The sequence below is a fragment of the Rhinolophus sinicus genome, linkage group LG09 (assembly GCF_036562045.2).
Source record: "Rhinolophus sinicus isolate RSC01 linkage group LG09, ASM3656204v1, whole genome shotgun sequence".
Classification (NCBI taxonomy): domain Eukaryota; kingdom Metazoa; phylum Chordata; class Mammalia; order Chiroptera; family Rhinolophidae; genus Rhinolophus; species Rhinolophus sinicus.
In genome coordinates, this window is record NC_133758.1 from 21,590,777 (window position 1) to 21,612,142 (window position 21,366).

General features: G+C 40.4%; 1 protein-coding gene across 8 annotated transcripts in view; it reads left to right on the top strand.

Annotated features, from left to right (window-relative positions):
• Positions 1–12,284: 12,284 nt before the first annotated feature.
• The window catches only part of PIAS2 (protein inhibitor of activated STAT 2), a 77,246-nt gene continuing 68,164 nt past the window's right edge, over positions 12,285–21,366 (top strand). For 4 of the 8 annotated variants that reach the window (XM_019739671.2, XM_019739673.2, XM_019739669.2 and 1 more), the window contains exon 1: positions 12,285–12,527. In XM_019739671.2, coding sequence (XP_019595230.1) covers positions 12,504–12,527 — 24 coding nt within the window. In that variant the 5' untranslated portion in view covers positions 12,285–12,503. The remainder of the gene's footprint in view (positions 12,528–21,366) is intronic. The other 4 variants (XM_074340022.1, XM_074340023.1, XM_074340024.1 and 1 more) reach the window with 4 other exon arrangements.

The window sequence follows — 21,366 nt, forward strand, 5'->3', positions numbered from 1 at the left end:
TTAACATATACATTTAAGGTTTTAAATTTCCCTACAACCATTGCTTTAAGTACAATTTGCAAATTTTAATGTGTAGTATTTTCATTATCATTTGGGTAAATAGTTTTAATTTTTTCATTGTGATTTCTTCTTTAAACCATAGATTATTTAGAACGGTATTTCTTAATTTGCAAAAATATGGTGATTTTCTAGTTATCTATTATTGATTTTTAGTTTAGTTGTGCACAGTACATAATCTGATTTCAATCCTTTAAAATTTGTTGTTGAAACTCAAAACAAAACAACAAACAACTGATTAAAAAATGGATAAGGGACTTGAATATACATTTCTCTAGAGAATATATACAAATGGCCAGTAAGCCCAGGAAAATGTGATTAACATCACTAGTCGTTAAAGAAATGCAAATCAAAACCATGAGATACCACCTAACACCTATTGGGATGGTTACTATCAAAACCAGGAGATAACATGTGATGAGGATGTGGAGAAATTGAAACCCTTGTGTACTGCTGGTAGGACTGTAAAATGGTGGAGTCACTTTGGAAAACAGTATGGCAGTTCCTCAAAAAATTAAAAATAGTATTACCGTATGATCCAGCAATTTCACTTCCAGGTATTTACCTAAAAGAATTGAAAACAAGGTCTTAAAGAGATATTGGTACACCCATGTTCATAGCAGCATTATTCACAATAGCTAAAAGATAGAGGCAACATGCCATGTACTGAATGTCTGTGTCCCCTTAAAACCCGTATGTTGAAGCCCTAATCCCCAGTGTGATGGTATTTGGAGGTGAGGCCTTTGGGAGGTAACTGGATTTAGCTGAGGTTATGAGGGCAGAGGCCCTATCATGGCATTAATGTCCTTATAAGAGAAAGAGACCAGAGGTCCCATCCCCCACCATGTAAAGACATAACAAGAAGGTGGCCATCTGCAAATCAGGAAGAAGGCCCTCATCAGACACCAAATCTGCTGGCACCTTGATCTTGGACTTCTCAGCCTCCAGAACTGTGAGAAATAAATTTTTGTTGTTTAACCACCCAGTCTGGTATTTCGTTTAGTAGTCCACACTGATTAAAACACAATCTCAATGTCCATCAACAGATAAATGAATAACAAAATATGCTATATACATACAATGGAATATTATTCAGCCTTAAAGAGGAAGAGAGTTCTGTCACATGGTACAACATGAATGAACTTTGGAGATATTATGCTGATGGAAATAAGCCAGTCACAAAAAGATAAGTACTATATATTTCCACTTATATGAGGTACTTAGTCAAATTCATGGAGAAAATAGAATGGTTGTTGCTAGGGGATGGGGGAAGGAGAGAACAGGGAGTTACTGATTAATGAGTAGAGTTTTAGTTTTGCAAGATAAAAAGAGTTCTGGGGATGAAAGGTTATGATGGATGTGCAACAAGGTGATTATACTTAATGCCACACAGAACTATACACTTATAAGTGAATGAACTAATCAGAAACAGTTTTGGAAACATGGAGGAAAAACAGAGGGTTGCTAGAGGGGCGGGGGGGTGGGGATAAGGGGAAGGTGAGAGGTTTTGGGAACGTACAGAGGGATAGCGGATGGGGGGAGGGGGGTTCACACAGTGTGAGGGATATAAATGATAAACGTCTAAGTTTTGCTTTGTCTTGTGCACCTGAAACTAATTAAAAAAATAAATAAATAAATAAATAAATAAATAAATAAATAAAAGAGAAAAAAAAAGAACTATACACTTAAAAATGAATAAGATGGTATATTTTGTTATGTGTATTTTATCATGATTTTAAAAATGATTGAGACCTGTTCTATTGTCAGCATGTGTTCAGTTTTTGTAAATGTTCCATGTGTACTTGAAATAATGCATTTTCTGCACATTATTTGTATTCACTGGGTCAAGACTATTAATTATGCAGTTCTATATCCAAAGTTCTATATCTTTAATGATTTTTTTGTTTGCCTTTTTTATCAATGATTGAGATAGGTGTGGTAAAAAGCTTCCCTATATTTGTGGATTTCAATTATTTCTCATTGTAGTTCTGTATGATACAGAGGCATGTCATTTGATGCATACAAGCTTAAAATTGCTATATTTCACTGGTAAACTTAACTCTCTCAGGAAAGTACCAAGTATGGCATCCCCATCAGGTATTTATAATTCATTTTAATTTCTGCTCTAAAGGCAATTTTCGAATCAGAGATTTTTTTTTTAAAGTTTATTGGGGTGACAATTGTTAGTAAAATTACATAGATTTCAGGTGTACAATTCTGTATTACATCATCTATAAATCCCATTGTGTGTTCACCACGTAGAGTCAGTTCTCCTTCCATCACCATATATTTGATCCCCCTTACCCTCATCTCCCACCCCCACCCCCTTTACCCTCTGGTAACCACTAAACTATTGTCTGTGTCTATGAGTTTTTGTTTCTCATTGGTTTGTCTTGTTCTTTTTTTGTTTTTGGTTTATATACCACATATCAGTGAAATCATATTGTTCTCTGCTTTTTCTGTCTGACTTACTTCGCTTAGCATTATACTCTCAAGATCCATCCATGCTGTCACAAATGGTCCTATTTCATCTTTTCTTACCACCGAATAGTATTCCATTGTGTATATATACCACAACTTCTTTATCCATTCATCTATCGAAGGACATTTTGGTTGTTTCCATGTCTTGGCCACCGTAAATAAAGCTGCAATGAACATTGGAGCACACGTGTCTTTATGGATAAATGTTTTCAGATTTTTTGGGTAGATACCCAGGAGAGGGATTGCTGGGTCATATGGTAATTCTATTCATAATTTTTTGAGGAACCTCCACACTGCCTTCCATAGCGGCTGCACCAGTCTGCATTCCCACCAACAGTGTATGAGGGTTCCTTTTTCTCCACAGCCTCTCCAACACTTGTTACTATTTGTCTTGTTGATGATAGCCATTCTGACTGGGGTGAGGTGATATCTCATTGTGGTTTTTATTTGCATTTCTCTGATGATTAGTGATGTTGAGCATTTTTTCATATGTCTATTTGCCATTTGTATGTCCTCTTTGGAGAAATGTCTCTTCAGGTCCTCTGCCCATTATTTTTCAATTGGGTTGTTTGTTTTTTTGTTGTTGAGTTGCATGAGTTCCTTGTATACTTTGGATATTAGCCCATTATCAGAGGCACTGTTTGCAAAAATCTTCTCCCATTCAGTTGGTGGCCTCTTTATTTTGTCGATGGTTTCTTTTGCTGTGCAGAAGCTTTTAAGTTTCATATAGTCCCATTCATTTATTTTAGTTTTTACTTCCCTTGCCTTTGGAGTCAAATTCATAAAATGCTCTTTGAACCCAAGGTCCATAAGTTTAGTACCTATGTTTTCTTCTATGCAGTTTATTGTGTCAGGTCTTATGCTTAAGTCTTTGATCCATTTTGAATTAATTTTGGTACATGGTGACAGATAGCAGTCCAGTTTCATTCTTTTGCATGTGGCTATCCAATTCTCCCAGCACCATTTATTGAAGAGGCTGTCTTTTCTCCATTGTATGTTTTTAGCTTCTTTGTCAAAAATTATCTGTCCATATTTATGTGGTTTTATTTCTGGGTTCTCAATTCTATTCCATTGGTCTATGTGTCTGTTTTTCTGCCAATACCATGCTGTTTTGATTATTGTAGCCCTGTAGTACAAGCTAAAGTCAGGGAGTGTGATACCTCCAGTATTGTTCTTTTTTCTTAAGATTGCTTTGGCTATTCGGGGTCTTTTGTGGTTCCAAACAAATCTGATGATTTTTGTTCTACTTTTTTTAAAAATGCCATTGGGATTTTGATGGGGATTGCATTAAATCTGTATATTGCTTTGGGTAATATGGCCATTTTAACTATGTTGATTCTTCCAATCCATGAGCACGGAATGTCTTTCCATTTCTTTGTGTCTTCTTCAATTTCTTTTAAAAATGTCTTATAGTTTTCAGCATATAGGTCTTTCACATCCTTGGTTAAGTTTATTCCTAGGTATTTTATTCTTTTTGCTGCAATTGCAAAAGGAATTGTTTTTTGTATTTCTTTTTCTGAGATTTCATTGTTAGTATATAGGAATGCAATGGACTTTTGTACGTTGATTTTGTAGCCGGCAACTTTACTGTATTCGTTGATTGTTTCTAATAGCTTTTTGGTGGAGTCTTTAGGATTTTCTATATATATAGCATCATGTCATCTGCAAAGAGTGACAATTTAACTTCTTCATTCCCAATTTGGATGCCTTTTATTTCTTTCTCTTGCCTGATTGCTCTGGCAAGGACTTCCAACACTATGTTGAAAAGCAGAGGTGATAGGGGACAGCCCTGTCATGTTCCTGAACATAGAGCAAAGGGCTTCAGTTTTTCACCATTAATTATGAGATTAGCTGAGGGTTTGTCATATATGGCCTTTATTATGTTAAGGTATTTTCCTTCTATACCTATTTTATTAAGTGTTTTAATCATAAATAGATGTTGCATCTTGTCAAATGCTTTTTCTGCTTCAACTGATATAATCATATGATTTTGGTCCTTTATTTTGTTTATGTGATGTATCACATTGATGGACTTCGGGATGTGGAACCATCCTTGTGACCCGGGAATGAACCCCACTTGGTCGTGATGAATAATATTTTTAATGGATTGTTGTATTCGATATTCCAGAATTTTGTGTTTGATTTTTGCATCGGTATTCATCAGAGATATTGGTCTGTAGTGTGCTTTTTTTGTGTTGTCCTTACCAGGTTTTGGTATCAGGGTAATGTTGGCCTCATAAAATGAGTTAGGGAGTACTGTCTGTTCTTCAGTTTTTTGGAAGAGTTTGAGCAGGATTGGTATTACATCCTCTTTGAAGGTTTGGTAGAATTCACTAGTGAAGCCATCTGGTCTGGACTTTTGCTTTTGGGAAGGTTTTGGATGACTGATTCAATTTCATTACTGGTGATCGGTCTGTTTAGATTTTGCAGTTCTTCATGGTTCAGCTTAGGAAGGCTATATGTTTCTAAGAACTTGTCCATTTCTTCTAGATTATTGAATTAGGTGGCATATAGTCCTTCAAAGTATTTTTGGATGATCCTTTGTATTTCTGTGGCATCCGTGATAATTTCCACTTTTTCATTTCTGATTTTGTTAATTAGTGTCTTCTCTCTTTTTATCTTAGTGAGTCTTACCAAAGGTTTGTCAATTTTGTTAATTTTTTCAAAGAACCAGCTCTTTGTCACATTAATTTTTTCTATTGTCTTTTTGTTCTCTATTTCATTTAGTTCTGCTTTGCGTTTTATTATTTCCTTTCTTCTGCTGACCTTGGGTTTCATTTGTTCTTCTTTTTCTAGTTCTTTAAGGTGTAATGTGAGGTTATTTATTTGAGATTTTTCTTGTTTCTTGAGATTGGCCTGTAATGATATAAATCTCCCTCTTAAAACTGCTTTCGCTGTGTCCCAAAAATTTTGGTAGGATGCATTTTCATTGTCATTTGTTTCTATGTATCTTTTGATTGCTCCTCTAATTTTTTCTTTGACCCGGTCATTCTTTAAAAATGTGTTGTTTAATCTCCATGTATTTGTGTTTTTTTCCTGCTTTCTTTTTGCAGTTGATATCCAATTTCAAAGCCTTGTGATCAGAGAATATGCTTGGTATAATTTCAACCTTCTTAAATTTGCTGAGGCTGATTTTATGTCCCAACATATGGTCTATCCTTGAGAATGTTCCATGTGCACTAGAAAAAAATGTATAGTCTGATGTTTTAGGATGAAGTGCTCTATATATGTCAATTATGTCCATTTCATCTAATGTGTCATTTAGGGCTGCTATTTCATTATTTATTTTCTGTTTGGATGATCTATCCATAGCTGTCAATGATGTATTTAAGTCCCCTAGTATAATTGTGTTTTGGTCAATTTCTCCCTTTAGTTCTGTTAGTAGTTGCTTGGTATACTTCGGTGCTCCCTGATTGGGGGCATAAATATTGATGACTGTTATGTCTTCTTGTTGTATAGTCCCCTTTACCATTATGAAATGTCCATCTTTGTCTCTTGTTACCTTTTTCAGCCTGAAGTCTGTTTCATCTGATATCAGTATGGGTACACCTGATTTTCTCTGGATACCATTTGCTTGGAGTGTCAATTTCCACCCTTTCACTTTGAGTCTATGCTTGTCCTTGTAGCTGAGATGTGTCTCTTGGAGACAGCATATGGTTGGGGTTAGTTTTTTGATCCAATCTGCTACTCAGAGATGATTTTTATTGTAAACCTCTATCATGTTTTTGTATGGAAAGAGCTGGAAAGTTAGCTGAAGGTCAAGTTCTCATGCAGAATGTGAAAGGGTTTTGTTAAGCCTTTACCTACAGTATTTCTCATTAGTCTGGAAAATCTCAAACTTTATCTCTTCTCATATTACTTCTGCCTCATTCAGGATTTTTCTGTTCTTTGAGGACTCCAGCTAAACATTTGTTAGACCCTTTCAAGGTTATCGTTTATCTCTCAAATCTATGTCTCTAATATTTTCTTATATATTTTCCAGCTTTTTTTTTGGTCTTTGTGTCATTTTAATTAGCCTTCTAAGGTGTTCTGGTTGTTAATTCTTGCTTAAACTGTGTTGCTTAAACTGTGTGTAATATACTAAATTTATCAATTGAGGTCCTTTTTTTTTTTTTTTCTTAAAGATTGTATTGGGGAAGGGGAACAGGACTTTATTGGGGAACAGTGTGTACTTCCAGGACTTTTTTTTTTTCCCAAGTCAAGTTGTTATCCTTTCAATCTTAGTTGTGGAGGGCGCAGCTCAGCTCCAGGTCCAGTTGCCGTTGTAAGTTGCAGGGGGCGCAGCCCACCATCCCTTGTGGAACTCGAGGAATCCAACTGGCAACATTGTGGTTGAGAACCTGCGCTCCAACCAGCTGAGCCGTCTGCAGGCAGCTCACCTCAAGGTGCTGTGTTCAATCTTAGTTGCAGGGGGTGGAGCCCACCATCTCTTGCGGGACTCCAGGAGTTGAACCGGCAACTTTGTGGTTGATTGCCCACTGGCCCATGTGGGAATTGAACCGGCAGCCTTTGGAGTTAGGAGCATGGAGCTCCAACTGCCTGAGCCACCGGACCGGCCTCAATTGAGTTCTTAAACCTCTGAATTTTAGAGTTCCTATTAGATTTTTTCAAACTTTTTATTTAAATTTTTAAAAGTGTAAGCACGCTTTTATTGCAGTCTTTTTCTGATTTCTGACCCTGCTAGTCATTTTATTTGGAAAATTATCTGTAGAATAATCTGAGGTTTGAGGTAATGATGCCTTCATCTGCAGAGGATTTTTGTTTGTTTCTGCCCAGTAATTGTGGAATGCCAGCCTAGGACCTATTTATTCAGTGTTCAAGGCTTGAAGTTTCCTGATTACTGTAAAACCTGATTGGAAGTGCTGACTTACTTCTGGTTTATCTTTACCTTATGGGGTCTTGTATTAAATATGGGGAGTGTTTATGTTAGACTTTCCATCTTCGGTGGCACTAGATTTAGATGTATTTCTCTCTTACTCAGGAATCCTTCAAAAGTCATAGCTCAGTTTATAGATTTTACCTTTGGATTGTCAAATGCCTTCAGGATAGATGTTTGGTTTAACTACCTGGAATACAGCCTTCTAAGATTTGGGCTGGATAATTCTTTATATTAGGTATTTGCTTTTGTTTTTCTAAATTCAGATATTTTGATTGTTCTCAATTGGTGAGTTGAATCAAATTATCTAGTTGTCTAATATTTATGTCAGCATTCCTGGCGTAAGATTTGTTTATAAGTTAGATAGGAAAACTAATTTTTGCCTGGTTTTGGCATTGAGGTTATAATAGCATTTTACAATAAGTAGACAATGTTCCTTCATTTTTCAATTTTCTCTGTAAATTTAGAAGTCAGATCATTGGTTGTTTCTGGTGGGAGGTTTGACTGGGAAGGAGTAGGAGGGAACTTTCCGGGGTAACAGAAATGTTCTGTATCTTGATAAGCATTTTTCAAAACCAATTGAAGAGTTTACTTAAGATATGAGGATTTCACTGTATGTAAATTATACCTTAATAAAGATTGTTGTTCAAATATTAACAATTGTTGAATCTAGTTGGAATGTATACAGATGTTCATTGTATTATGCTTTCAATTTTTCTTTATGGATTAAAAAAATTCAGAATAAAAAGTTGGGGATATAAAATTAAAAGATAAATTAATTGTTCAGTTTCCTTGATATTAGTTTCAGTAAAGGTTAAGCCAAACACTATTTGCAAAATGTAAACGAGTGAACATATGTGATTAAAATAGATGTATGTTTGGCAAAAGAAGAAAGGTGACCTGAAATTATCTAGGAGGCTTGAACATGGTTATAGGAAGAGGAAAAGAGTGGAAAGGAAAAGAAAAATGTTGAGATCAGGGATGATTGATGTGTTCAGAGATAGGAAGGGAAATAATTAAAAAGACCTGTACTTGGGGGCCGGCCCGGTGGCTCAGGTGGTAAGAGCTCCATGCTCCTAACACTGAAGGCTGCCGGTTCGATTCCCACATGGGCCAGTAGGCTCTCAACCACAGAGTTGCCAGTTCAATTCCTCGAGTCCCGCAAGGGATGGTGGGCTGCACCCCCTGCAACTAGCAACTGCCACTGGACCTCGAGCTGAGCTGTGCCCTCCACAACTAAGACTGAAAGGACAACAATTTGACTTGGAAAAAAGTCCTGGAAGTACAAACTGTTCCCCAATAAAGTCCTGTTCCCCTTCCCCAATAAAAAATCTTAAAAAAAAAAAAAAGACCTGTACTTGGGACTAAACTCAATTTTCCATTAATGGTCCAATTAGGTTGAATACTCCTTTCTGAAGATACTAGGACATACCATATGGGTATCTGAGTGCTTCTTAATACTTTTTTTGGTGTGTTTATCAGCTATTTAGATACAAAAAATTATTATATATCAATTTATAAATTTATAAAATGCACTCATATACTTTATCTCATTTAATCATCCAACATCCTTAGATCAGTAATAATCATTCTTGTATTATAGATAGATTAGAAAAATTAGGTTGAGACTTTGCTAAAGTTACACACCTAATAAATGGAAAAGCCAATCCTGAGACTTTTGACTGTACGAGTATGTAGTATAATCTTAGGACACTTTCATTGTAATACTTATTTTTAATTGGAGCCAGATTAAGATGATAGCTCAACCAGGTAATTGCCTAGAATCTCAATCCATAAAACAGATTTTTATCCTTGAAAATGTAAATAAAATAGTATTTAATGGAATTCCTCTGGGGAAACAGTTCTGTATGTGGCTGGAGTGGTACTTTGGTATGTGGTCTACAGTGGTGGTGAGCCTACTGTTATAACACATTATAAGGAAGTTAGATCCAAGTAAGTGCAGATTTGTTTTTGATAAGTAGGATATACTACAAATTTGAGCCAGAGCTGAATTGCTCATGACAGTAAAGAGAGAGGCATTCTTTCTATACTTTACCACTCAGCTTTCCCTTGAAAAGAATATTGAATGAATATAAGGAGTATAGTTTAGAAAAGATGCCAAATTAGTAATCTGGCCTGGGCAGACAAAGTAGCATCCTATTTCAGAATTCTTTTGGTTGCAACTAATAGAAAACTCATTTCAAACTATCTAAGACAGTAAAAAGGAATTGGCTCAAGAACACTGACAAGTATAGAGGTAAGGTGGGTGTGTGGGGACAGAGCCCCAGAAAGCAGTTTCCAGGCTCTCGGCCTCACATAGAAAGGTGCTGGCTCAGGTAGTAAATGACCATCAACTGTGATTGGATGGCCATCAGCTGTGGCTAGTTGGCCGTCAGCTGTAACCAGTGAGCCACTGGCCACTAATATAACTGCTGTGGCTACGCTAGCAAGAAAAATGGGGGGCTAGCAAGAAGATGGTAGCTGAGCCTGCAAGCGGCGCAGTGAGGGTTGAGAATTGTGTGGCTCCTGTTTCTCCAACCCAGCTGCCAGCGAGAGTATAGTGGTATGACTCCCCTATCTATGGCTCCGTGGGTGTTCCTTTTTGGCCTAGCCATAGCCTGCATTCTTGTGCAGGGAGCGGGAGCAGAGACCCCGCAGGCTGCCCTACACGACAGGGTGTCAAAGCTAATTTTGATTTTTTTTTTTAGTGATTCTTGCCAATGACATGGGTTGGTCCTCAAGCTGGCCCCTCATAGCAAAATAGCTACAGCATTCCACATTCTGGAGTCTCCTCAGCTCTAATCACTGAATATCTAAGATGTTTATTGCCCTACCTGATTGGCCTACCTTGGGGGCAGGGGCCCACACTTGACCTAATTGGCAAACCTGGAAATGCCCTGTAGTTGGATTTACAGGAATAGTTCTGATCTAATCACGGCATCCAGGGGGACATCAGTTGTTATTGGCATAGGCCAGTCTGGACCAGCACCTAATACTCTATGCAGTCAAACCTACCCAACCCTACAATGAACACTACAAACAAGTTTCAGTGCAGCTTTGCTTCTCTTAGTTTTGTATTCCTGTTGGTCCCTCTTATGGGTTGTAAGATCCTTGGCGGAAAGGCTTATTGTATTCTATTCTTCTTTCTGTTCCCTAAACTCCTAGTCCACAGTAACCTTCATTTAATGTCTGTTGAATAATGTTAAACTCTATTGAGGTATAAACCAGGGCCTAAGGAGACTAAGCTAAGATCAAGAATAAGACAAACTGAGACCACAAAGTTAATGGTGTAGAACAGGGGTGTCAAAACTGTGGCCTGCGGGCCAACTGCGGCCCCGCAATCCATTGTTAATTGGCCCGCAGCAAATTCCAAAAATATATTTAGTTTACTTAAATAAACCAGGTGAGGCAATACGTACTTCACCTCGAGTGAGTGACCCGGCTGTTTGTGTATTTTACTGCATATGGCCCTTGGTGAAAAACGTTGAAAAAAGTTTGGACACCCCTGGTGTAGAACCTACTCTAGATACTGTTCTTCATTTTTCATTAAACAAATGAATAATTTGTCAGGCGTTTATCAGTCATTAGTCTAGTGGGTTAAAAAAATTTTAAGGTAAAAAACTTAAAACACTATTTATGTAATAATCACACAAATAATTACATAATTACCATGGAGAAATATTACGAAGAAAAGTTCAGGTCCTATGAGCAGTCGTAGAGAGGGATTTGAATTAAAATGGGGCATGTGGGTTTAGGGAAGTTCTTCCTGAAGAAGTGATAGTTAAACTGAGATCTGAAGGATGAACAGGAGTCCAAGAGGGGAAGAGGGAAAGAGTGGGAAGTTATTCTGGGCCTGAGGATCAACATTCAGAGGTCTCAAAAGGTGGTGGTTGGTAAGACACTGTCTCATCAGTGGTGGGTAGTGGGTCTGATGGAGGAACTGAAAGAAGTGCATTGTTGGTGAAGTGAGGGGGAGTGGGAGGAGGCAGCAGGTAGGAACCAGATTAAACGGGGCTGTGTAAATTATATTAAGTGTTTTAAAGTCTTTTCGTGAATGAGTTCCATTAACCTCTTCAAGGAAATCTGAACCCTGTACTTGGTCCAGCAAATTTTCTGATCAGTTTTACTCAGCATCTTCTCTCATCCTTTATCAGCAAGTCAGAAGTGCCATCAAGCTTCCTTCCATCTTCTCTGCCCTTGCCATTTCATTCTTTCCTAGCTATCAGATTTCCCTGACTCCTCGACTTTTTATCATGGCCCTTCTGATAACTCTCTTATTTCACTTCTCTTCCAGTGCCACCCCTCCCCCCAACCCTTTCAACTCTGCTGTCCATGACATTCAGTTGCCCTTCAAAGTCAGAATCAGCCCCGTTAGTACTTTGAGGAGATTAGCAATCCAAAGAGGCCCCACCAATCCTGCATCATTAGATCGGAACAATAGCTCATCCAGCACCCATACTTAGATTGTTCCGAGACAACTACGCTGGAGGACACTTTCATTGGCAGCTGCTTCCTCCGTCCACAGCCACCGTGTGAAAGGGACCGTAAGAATTCTCCCGAAATGTTCCCGTCACGAGTCCCGACCTCTTCTCAGCCACTCCCCCGGGCCAGGCTCTACCCCGAGCCCGCGGGTAACGCTGCAGTTGCGACGGCGCTTCAGGGGGTCGGGCTCCGGCCACCGCTCGGGGGAGGGGTATCACCGCTCGGGGCTGAGAGGGGACCGCGACATGGCTAGGCACGAGAAGGCATGCGGGAGGCGGGCAGGGCACGATAGAGGGCGGGAGCTAACGGGAGGATCACGCAGAAAACGGGGAGCGCGGCCGGAAGAAGCCGGCGGAAAGTGGTGGGCCCGGTGGGGGGGGCGCCTGGTGGGCGGGGCCGCGCGGCCGGGGGCGGAGCTCCTGTGTCTGTCACGTGACGGGCCCGGCGGCGGCGACGGCGGCGGCGGCCGCGGCGTCTTCAGCGGCGCCCAGTGCAGGATGGTGCTGGAGGCGGCGGCGGTGGCCGTGGTGGCGGCGGCGGCGTCGTTGGCGGCAACGGGAGGGGGTGCTGTGGCGGCAGCGGCGGCGGCGCCCGCGGTTGGTATAAAATGGCGGATTTCGAAGAGTTGAGGGTAAGCGGGGGCGCGGGAGTGCAGAGCGGAGGCCGCGGGGGAGGGGAGGGAAGGCGGGGAAACTGCAGCGTCGCCGGCCGCCACCTTCTTGCTACGCGGGGACGGGTTTGTGGAGCCCGGAGTCCCGGCCCGCGTCGGAGTGAGTGGGCGCCGGGGCAGGCGGCGGGAGGGGGAGGGGAACGCGGCGGCGGAGGACGCCGGGGCCGCGTCGGGGTTGGCGGCCTGGGGCCCAGGGCTAGCGGCCCTTTGGTCGGGCCTGGGCTCCGCACACCTGGCGCGGGGTCCGGGGCCGCCCTCGGCAGGGGCTCGTGGGGACGCGACTTCCCCGTTATTTTAAGGGCAGATGTGGAAGCAGGATTTGCTTTTCCACCTTCGCGAGGGGTGTCCGAGTCTCTGGCTATTCAGAAGTCCACACGCTCCTCACTCGGTGGGAGACTGTTCTCAGAAACGTGAAGTTGGGTTTAGGAATTCTCTTTTCTCTATGACTGATGCTACCGTTTAGTCAGATGGGTCACGAGAAAGGCCCCTCCCACCAGTGCTTCCTCAACGTGTTGGAGAGAAGCGTTGTCTTTTGGGACCCCTGCCTTCAATTATCGGCCTTCAACCTTGATATTTTCTGAGGGCTATGGTAAGAAATCCGCAAAGTCCGTGTTGTCGTGAGGTGTGTTTGTGAACTCGTCTTGCTGTTGAGGAAAAACATTTTCCCTCCTAGCCTTAGAACAAGGTCGCAACTTTATTGTTGATCCCTTTGTACAGTAGAGGTTTGAAAAGGGGTGTGCTGGAAGTGGAACGTAAAGGCTCTTTCCCCCTCCACCCTACCCCCCCGGGTTGATAACCTTCAGAGTCCTCAGCGAAACAAAACTGTGATAAAGGAACCAGATTTATTTTTTATGGCTCACTTGAATTACTGGTGACATAACTGGAATACTTAAGGACGGAAACCCTGATTTTTAAAACAAAGTCAAAATAGAGATGAATGTAAACTTGAAATTCACTGTAAACCTTTTGCATAACATGAACGAATGGTGTTAGGATTACTTTTTTGGAATAAGAAGGAAAGGAATCCGGTAAAAGATTCAGTTTTGTATGTTTGTTATTGTTTTTTGGCAGGGGATGGGGTCGGGGAAGGATGTTGGCTGGTGACCTGGCTGGTACAGTGGACATCAGCAAAAGAATGCATTAATTATTCTGATCTAAAGGGAGATTGTTACAGGTTGTATAATGCCTGTCATTTTTCCTTCCTGTTTCAAGAATTCTTTAATTCCCAGTAAAGATAAAAGTATATTAATGAATTAATGCCCTATACTAGTTTATACAGAGAACCATGATAGTACGTAAAAGGTGTTCATAAGGATAAAGTACGTATAAGGATTTGAGTGTCTCAGAACCCCAGTTGCAGAGCTTTAACACCTGTGGAGCTTTTGAAGCAACCAGGCCTGAGCCTCACCTGTGTAAATTCATGTGTTAGGTTTGGGATGGGTTGAGAAGACTGAAGTTTAAAGTTAAATTTATTTTTACCTGCAGTATTGTCTTAATTTTTGTGTAATAACAGATGTACGAGTATACAACTTTTCTAAGATTTTTTTTGTTGATGAACTTTTCCAAGTCTTGTATTACACTTTTTTACATGTTGTTCAAAGCTTAATAAAAAGCAGATAGTTTATTTACTGGTATAGAGCAGAAAGAACAGTCAGTGCTTTGGTTGGAGTGGAACCAGAAACTGCCAAGTGGTTGGAAATCAAAGAAGCTTTTCTCTCTGTGTCTCCCCCCTCCACCTTGTTCTCTTTTCTGATTTGTTTTGTGGGTCAGCTTCATCATCGCTTTCTGTAAATCAGTTGTGATTACTTCTCCCTGCACTTGCTAGAAGATGGCCCCCCTCCCTCACAGTTCACATTAGGTAACTAACAATAGGTTAATGGGGAGAGTTTTCAGAGGAGGGGAGGGTATGGGCTGTGGAGATGCTGGAAGAATTATCCACTCCAGTCCTTGCCTTAGCTGCTCAGTGGCATCTTCTACATTTAAAGATGAACTGTATTCCCGCCCCCTTCAGCCCCCCGCCAGTGCAAAGGGTGATGATGGTAATGATAATGCAGATATCCGGTAGAATATAGTGCTTATTATAATACATGCCTGGCTCTGGTCGAAGCACTACACAGACATACTTAATTGTCACAACAATTCTGTGAAGAAATTGAGGCACAGAGAGATGAAGTAACCTGGCCTAGGTCATGCAGTTCGAGTCTGGAAGACATGGGTTTTGAACCTCCGATGTCTAGCTTTAGAGTTGGTGCTCTTCAGAGTCTGAACTATACTGCACCGTTCATCTTCCTTTGGGTCCAGGCGGCACTCCCAGCTATCCTTCTGTAACCCATGGACTACATTGCCTGATAAATAACCAACACCCTTCTTATGTGACTCCTGAGGTAAGAACGTCCAAACCTATAGAAAATTTTATAAGAGTTTATTAGAACCAAACTGAAGACATGCCCAGAAGGAAGAGCTCAAAAATGCTCCAGTGAATGGCAGTTTTGCAGTTCTTTTTATACATTTGGAATGAAAGGAGGGAATGTAAAGAACATTACATGAAATCTATTGGTGGTAGTAGGTTAAGGAGGTGGAGAGAGCAAGGAGGGGAAATCCCTATGACTGGATAAAAATAAAATAGAGAGATATATTTCTTTTACATTGGTGGGTACAGGGTAGTTTATATTTAACAATCACAGTAGGAAATAGTGATAGTATATAGGCAACAAGACTATGAGCTTCCTTGAGGACGATTCCCAGAGGGGTCTGGAAAGGAGGATTACTCTGGCATTTCAAAGGTGTATTACCCTAGATTCCAAAGAACAATGGACAGAGCTTGCTTAACATGAAGATAAACCTTTCACTAAGGAAGTTAGAGGCCTGGAAATGACTATCCACCAGGTAGGAATTTATGATCAGATCACACTGTGAGGTTACTTTGGTCACTGAGCTTGTCAGATTTGTTACATGGCCCCCTTTTCCTTCACATAACATACAATATTGGAGGGGCAATTGACTGAAAAATCTATTTAGAAAAGATGAAAAGGGAAGAAACATCTAGGACATTCTAAGTGGCCTTTGCTTCAGACTATATTACTATGGTCAGAGTGATAGTCAAGTAAATTAAAGCACCAGGAAAAATCACGGGGATTAGTTTGTTGGCTGACTTCTTGGCAGTAGAGGAAATAGCCGACCTGAAGCCGCATATTTGGCTGCTGTTCTGCTGAGAGGATTTCCATTATCTTTGTCCATTATCATTCAGGGCCACTCCATGAGTCTGTATAACCAGAGCTGGTCACTTCTGGCTGGTGCTGCCATCTCCTGTACTGGATGGAGGTCAGGAATTTGGGAAGAGGTCATTCTCATAGTGACTCCTGTGCTTTTGCTTTGTAGGTTTGGGGGAGGGGAGGTTGTTTGAAGAGACAAGTCCTGTAGAACCTTAAGAGGCTGCTTGGCAGTTGCAGTTTTTGAGACTGCTGTGTGAGCCAGTACCAGAGATCTTGTCTGGCCATAGCAGAATACGGCAGCCCTACACTTTCCTTCTTTCCGTTCTGGTGACCAGTAGAATACCAACCAGCACATCTTTCTTCCAGTTCTGGGAGAGAGAGTGATGGCCTGACCTTAGGTGAGAGTCCACTTCTGTTGTCATCATCTGTAGTCAGGTTAGAGTCCCATCATACAAACCTGACTCATGAGAGCACCCTGGTGGGTTGAGAGAAAGGAAGGGGCAAATTCCCTGTGAAGGGAAATTGCAGTCTGAATAGTCATAGATCTTGACTATAATAATGCATCATGTATTAGAAGCTTCCAAGGTGCTAGAGAAGAAATCACTCAATTCACCAGTTGCTTATTTGCAGCACTTATTATGTTGGTAGGAGTTTGCGATTCACTGGTTTGCAAATTAACTACTGTGTTTCCCTGAAAATAAGACCGGGTCTTATATTAATTTTTGCTCCAAAAGACGCATTAGAGCTGATAGTCTGGCTACGTCTTATTTTTGGGGAAACACGGTACTTCTCTCCACTCAAATGGAGGGGTTGAAGGGGATCTATTGTTAAGATTCTTTCAAAAGGATCGCTCTTCTGAATTTTTCACTATTCTTTTTGTGCATTGAGAATTTATTATCTCTGTGTGTCAGAACACGAGAATGAATGCGTGTGCAAATCTCTGGTTATGTATTTGGGCTAGTGAAAGCCAGTGATTATAGCTTTCTTAATTGATCCTGGTAAACCAGACACAGAAGATCTTTTATACTAAGAGGCTTAAGTAATTTTATAACAGAAGATTTTCTATCTAGAAGGGTTGAGTGTTTAGTTCCCTATACCTAGCAGGACTTGCCATCCTGGTAGCTTCAGGTGCTGTTGGGTTGCAGAAGGAGAATGGGAAATTAAATTAATGGGGGACTAGAGTTAGAGGTACTCATAACCCCCAACCACTGGGCAAGGAAATAGTCTAATACACATAGATGTGATAGATGTAACAGAATCCACCATGTGATTCAAAGCTATTAGTGGTGTTAAAAGATAAACTGAGGCGTATTAAGCTTTTAGGAATTTATTTGAGCAAAAATCGATTTGAATCAAACAGCGCCATACCAGAAGTGGTGAGGAGAACTCCGTTGACAGAAGCTGGGGGAAAAACTTACAAAGACAGAAGCAAAGTAAGGAAATTATTGACTGGCTATAGCTTCCACCCTTGTTGGCTTAGATTTTGGTTTCCTTACATAGGTGCCAAGCATTAGTGTCACCTCAGTCCAAGGCCTCCTTGTTTGATTAATTTAACAATTCCCCCCTTTTGATTGTCATGTTGTACGCAAGAGATTGACTAGAAACTTGGTATTAGCGCCACCTGTAAGTCACGATCAGAGGTAAATTGCTCTTGTCTCATTGTGAAACTCATAGGTTATGATCCACGGAAGAATTACTTTTGCTGCTTATCCCATTGTTCGTCTTGTGTCTGTTTCTGGGTAGCGAGGAGGATCTGGTATGGTCCATTTCAAAGAGGTTCAAGGGCATTCTTTCTTAGGTGTCATTTCCAGAAGACCTACTCTCCAGGTACTAAGTTGTGGAATGTTTGACCATCTGTTGGAGGTTCACAGAAAGCTTTCTTCACTGGGTGTAAATTTACTTTGGCATAATTCATTAAAGCTTTGCAATTTTTTTTTTTTTTTTAAGATTTTATTGGGGAAGGGGAACAGGACTTTATTGGGGAACAGTGTGTACTTCCAGGACTTTTTTCCAAGTCAAGTTGTCCTTTCAGTCTTAGTTGTGGAGGGTGCAGCTCAGCTCCAGGTCCAGTTGCCATTGCTAGTTGCAGGGGGCGCTGCCCACCATCCCTTGTGGGACTCGAGGAATTGAACTGGCAACCTTGTGGTTGAGAGCCCACTGGCCCATGTGGGAATCGAACCGGCAGCCTTCGGAGTTAGGAGCATGGAGTTCTAACTGCCTGAGCCACCAGGCCGGCCCAAAGCTTTGCAATATTGAGTCATATCAGAATTTATGAGTACAGGAGACACATGTGGTTCTATCCTCAAAGACATCGGTCTTTCTGTTACTATTTTATAAGGTGTTAATTTATTCTTTTCTATAGGTGTTGATCTAATTGCCATCAAAACCAATGGTAGAACTTTTGTCCAGGGCAGTCCAGTTGATTCTGTTAATTTTAGCTAGCTTCAGTTTTAACTTTCCGTTTGTCCATTCAACTTGCCAGATGACTAAGGACAGTAAATGCAATGTGTTAGCAGTGCCTTATTTAATTGCTTAATTATTTGTCCAGTGAAATGAGTTCCCCTATCATTAGAGATTTCTCTGTATACTCCATAAAGGAAATACAGTTTCTAAAAGTTTCTTAGCCACTGTTGTGGCATCAGCTTTTCTGCATGGAAAGGCTTCAGTCCAGCCTGAGAACATACAAACAATTACAAGAACATATTGATAACCCATTGTAGGAGGCAATTGAATGAAGTCCATTTGTAAGTGTTCTAATGGCCTACGAGGTGGTGGGAATGCTCCATCTAATAATACCTTAATGGTCTTTTCAGGGTCATAGGCTTGACAAATAAGACATTGGTTGTAAATGACTTTTGCGGCCTTGGAACAGTCATCCCATCAATACTTTTTCATATTGTATCTGTGCCATGATGAGTTGCTGAGTGTAGAGCTTTTAGTAATGACATTTGTAAGGGTGCAGGAAGAACCACGTGGCCGTCCGGGCCCTCAGTAAGTCCTTGTTTAATATTAACTTTGCACCCTTATTGGTCTCAACATTGTTACTCCAGCTTAGGTGCCTGATTTTGTCTTTTATGTAAATTATCATAAGTAATTTGGTTAGAATCAATCTTACGGAGTTCGTTCAAGTTGCATATTGTAATAATTTTAGTTCTGGCTAATGTGGCATGGAAGTCTGCTAGAGCGTTTCCCGGATACTCAGGCTCTGTTTTTCTGGTATGAGCTTCAGTTTTAATTGCAATTTGGTTGGGATTCCAGTAGAAGTGAGGAACCCTCTGTTTCTATAACATACCAAAGTCATGGACGGCACCCCAAGGGCATATCTGCTCTCAGTATAAATGGCTGCTGCTTTTTCTTTGACCAGCTGCCAAGCCTGAGTGAGGAGGGCATGTAGGTCTGCTGGGTGAGCAGACTTAAACTGGGGAAGGATCCCCTTTTCCAGTAGTTCCCATTGGCTTGTTTCAGCATATCCTGCGTGACACTTCCTTTCTGCATTCTTAGCACGGGACCCAGCAATGAAGGGCATTAAATCTGGGCTTTTGAATGTGTTTTGTAAGCGAGGGCTTAACTGTGACCCCTCATCTACACAGTTAACTGTGATGGGTGCCATCGTCAGGCAAGGGTCACAGGGTTGAGCAAGTTGCAGTGCTTAAAGATGGAGTTAAGAAGGTGAAAGGAGGGGGGGTGGGGGGGAGGTGAGGGTAAGGGGGATCGAATATATGGTGATGGAAGAACTGACTCTGGGTGATGAACATACAATGGGATTTATAGATGATGTAATACAGAATTGTACACCTGAAATCTATGTAATTTTACTAACAATTGTCACCCCAATAAATTTAATTTAAAAAAAAAAATAAGTTTAACTTTTCATATAAATTTTAGAATCAGTTTACCAATTTCTAAAACTGATCCTACTTGGATTTTGATTGGGAATGTTTTGAATGTATATATAAATTTGTGGATAATTAACATCTTCATTATACTGAGCCTTTGGATCCATGTCTCTCCATTTATTTAGGTCTTCTTTAAAATTCTCTCCACCATGTTCTATAATTTTCAGAGGAGATGGTTTCCATTGTCTTGTAAAATTCCCAAATATTTCGTGTTTTGTGTTGTTGAAAAAGACTTTTTAAGTTTTTATTTACCAGTATATAAAACTATAATTGATTTTATTAAACTTACATCCTGCAATTTGGCAAAATTCGCTTATTCTAATTGTTGATTTTTAGATTCCTGTAGATTTTCTAAATAAACAGATGTGTTAGCTGCAAAAAAAAAAAAAAGAAGGTGAAAGGAGAATGAGGTATTCTCCTTATTAATCATAAGGTATTAGTCTGCTTGCTGAAAAATGTTGAGTCTGATTGGACCTTAATAGACTTTCAATAGGATGAGGTACTTGTAAGTCGTATCCTAAGACCCATTCAGTTGAGGCTTCCCTCAATTTAGCTGCTGTGGCTACTGCTTTCAAACAGTTTAGATATGCTCTGGCTACTGGTTCTAATTGTAAGCTGTAGGAATAGGTCTGTGGTTTCCTCCATGCTCTTGTGTTAGAACTTGTGCCTGGTTATCAGGCTTGTGGGCAAATAAGGTGAAAAGTTTAGTATACTTTGGGAGCCTTAGGGCTGGAGTTTGTTGTAGTGCCAATTTTAGTTGGGTAAAGTCTTGCTCATGATTATCTTCCCAGGGTAAGGGCTCTGGAATTGACTTCTTTGTAAACTCATATAGGGGAATTGCGATCAGAAAAAAATTTGGAACCCAAGATCTACGGTATTCTGCAAGTCCAAGGAGCCTCCTTTATTGTAATTAATTTAGATGTAGGTGTAGGGAAATTTTGGATAGTGTTTATGCTTTCAGGTGAGAGGGAAATGCCTTCTGCAGTCAAGTCGTGCCCTATGCGGTGAACCTTCTCTTTTGAGAATTGGAGTTTTTCCTTGGAGGCCTTGTGGCCTTTACAAACTAATCGCTGTAATAGATAAATTGCATCTATTTCTGAATCCTCCCTCGGAGGGGAACTTAGCAATAAGTCGTCTACATATTGAATGAGTGTAGAGTTCTTAGGGAATTATAAGGTTGCCAAGTCTTGATGTAAAACCTGTGAAAAATAGGATAGGGCTTCAGTGTATCTTGTGGCATTACAGTCCAGGTATAGTTCTAGTTTTTTCCAAGTGAAGGTAAACAAATATTGATCCTCCTTGTCAACTGGGATACTGAAGAAAGCAGATCAAAGATCCACCATTCTGAGTCATTTTGAGTCTGTAGGTACATTAGATAACAAGGTATTGGGATTTGTAACTATAGGAAACCTTGGTATCACAGTTTTACGAACTGCACGCAGACCCTGGACAAATTTCCAACTTCGTCCATTTGGTTTTTTAATGAATAAGATCAGAATGTTACAGGGATTAGTGCACAGAATTGTAAGTCCTTTCTTAAGTCTTCTACAGTTGGTGAGAGTCCTGGGATAGCTTCTGGTTTTAGTGGATATGGAGGGGATTTAGGCAGGGGTTTAGAATGATCTATTTGGATTTTCTTGGGTTCAGAGCTCTTAATTTTGCCTTTGTTGAAGAAGAAACCCATCAGCATTC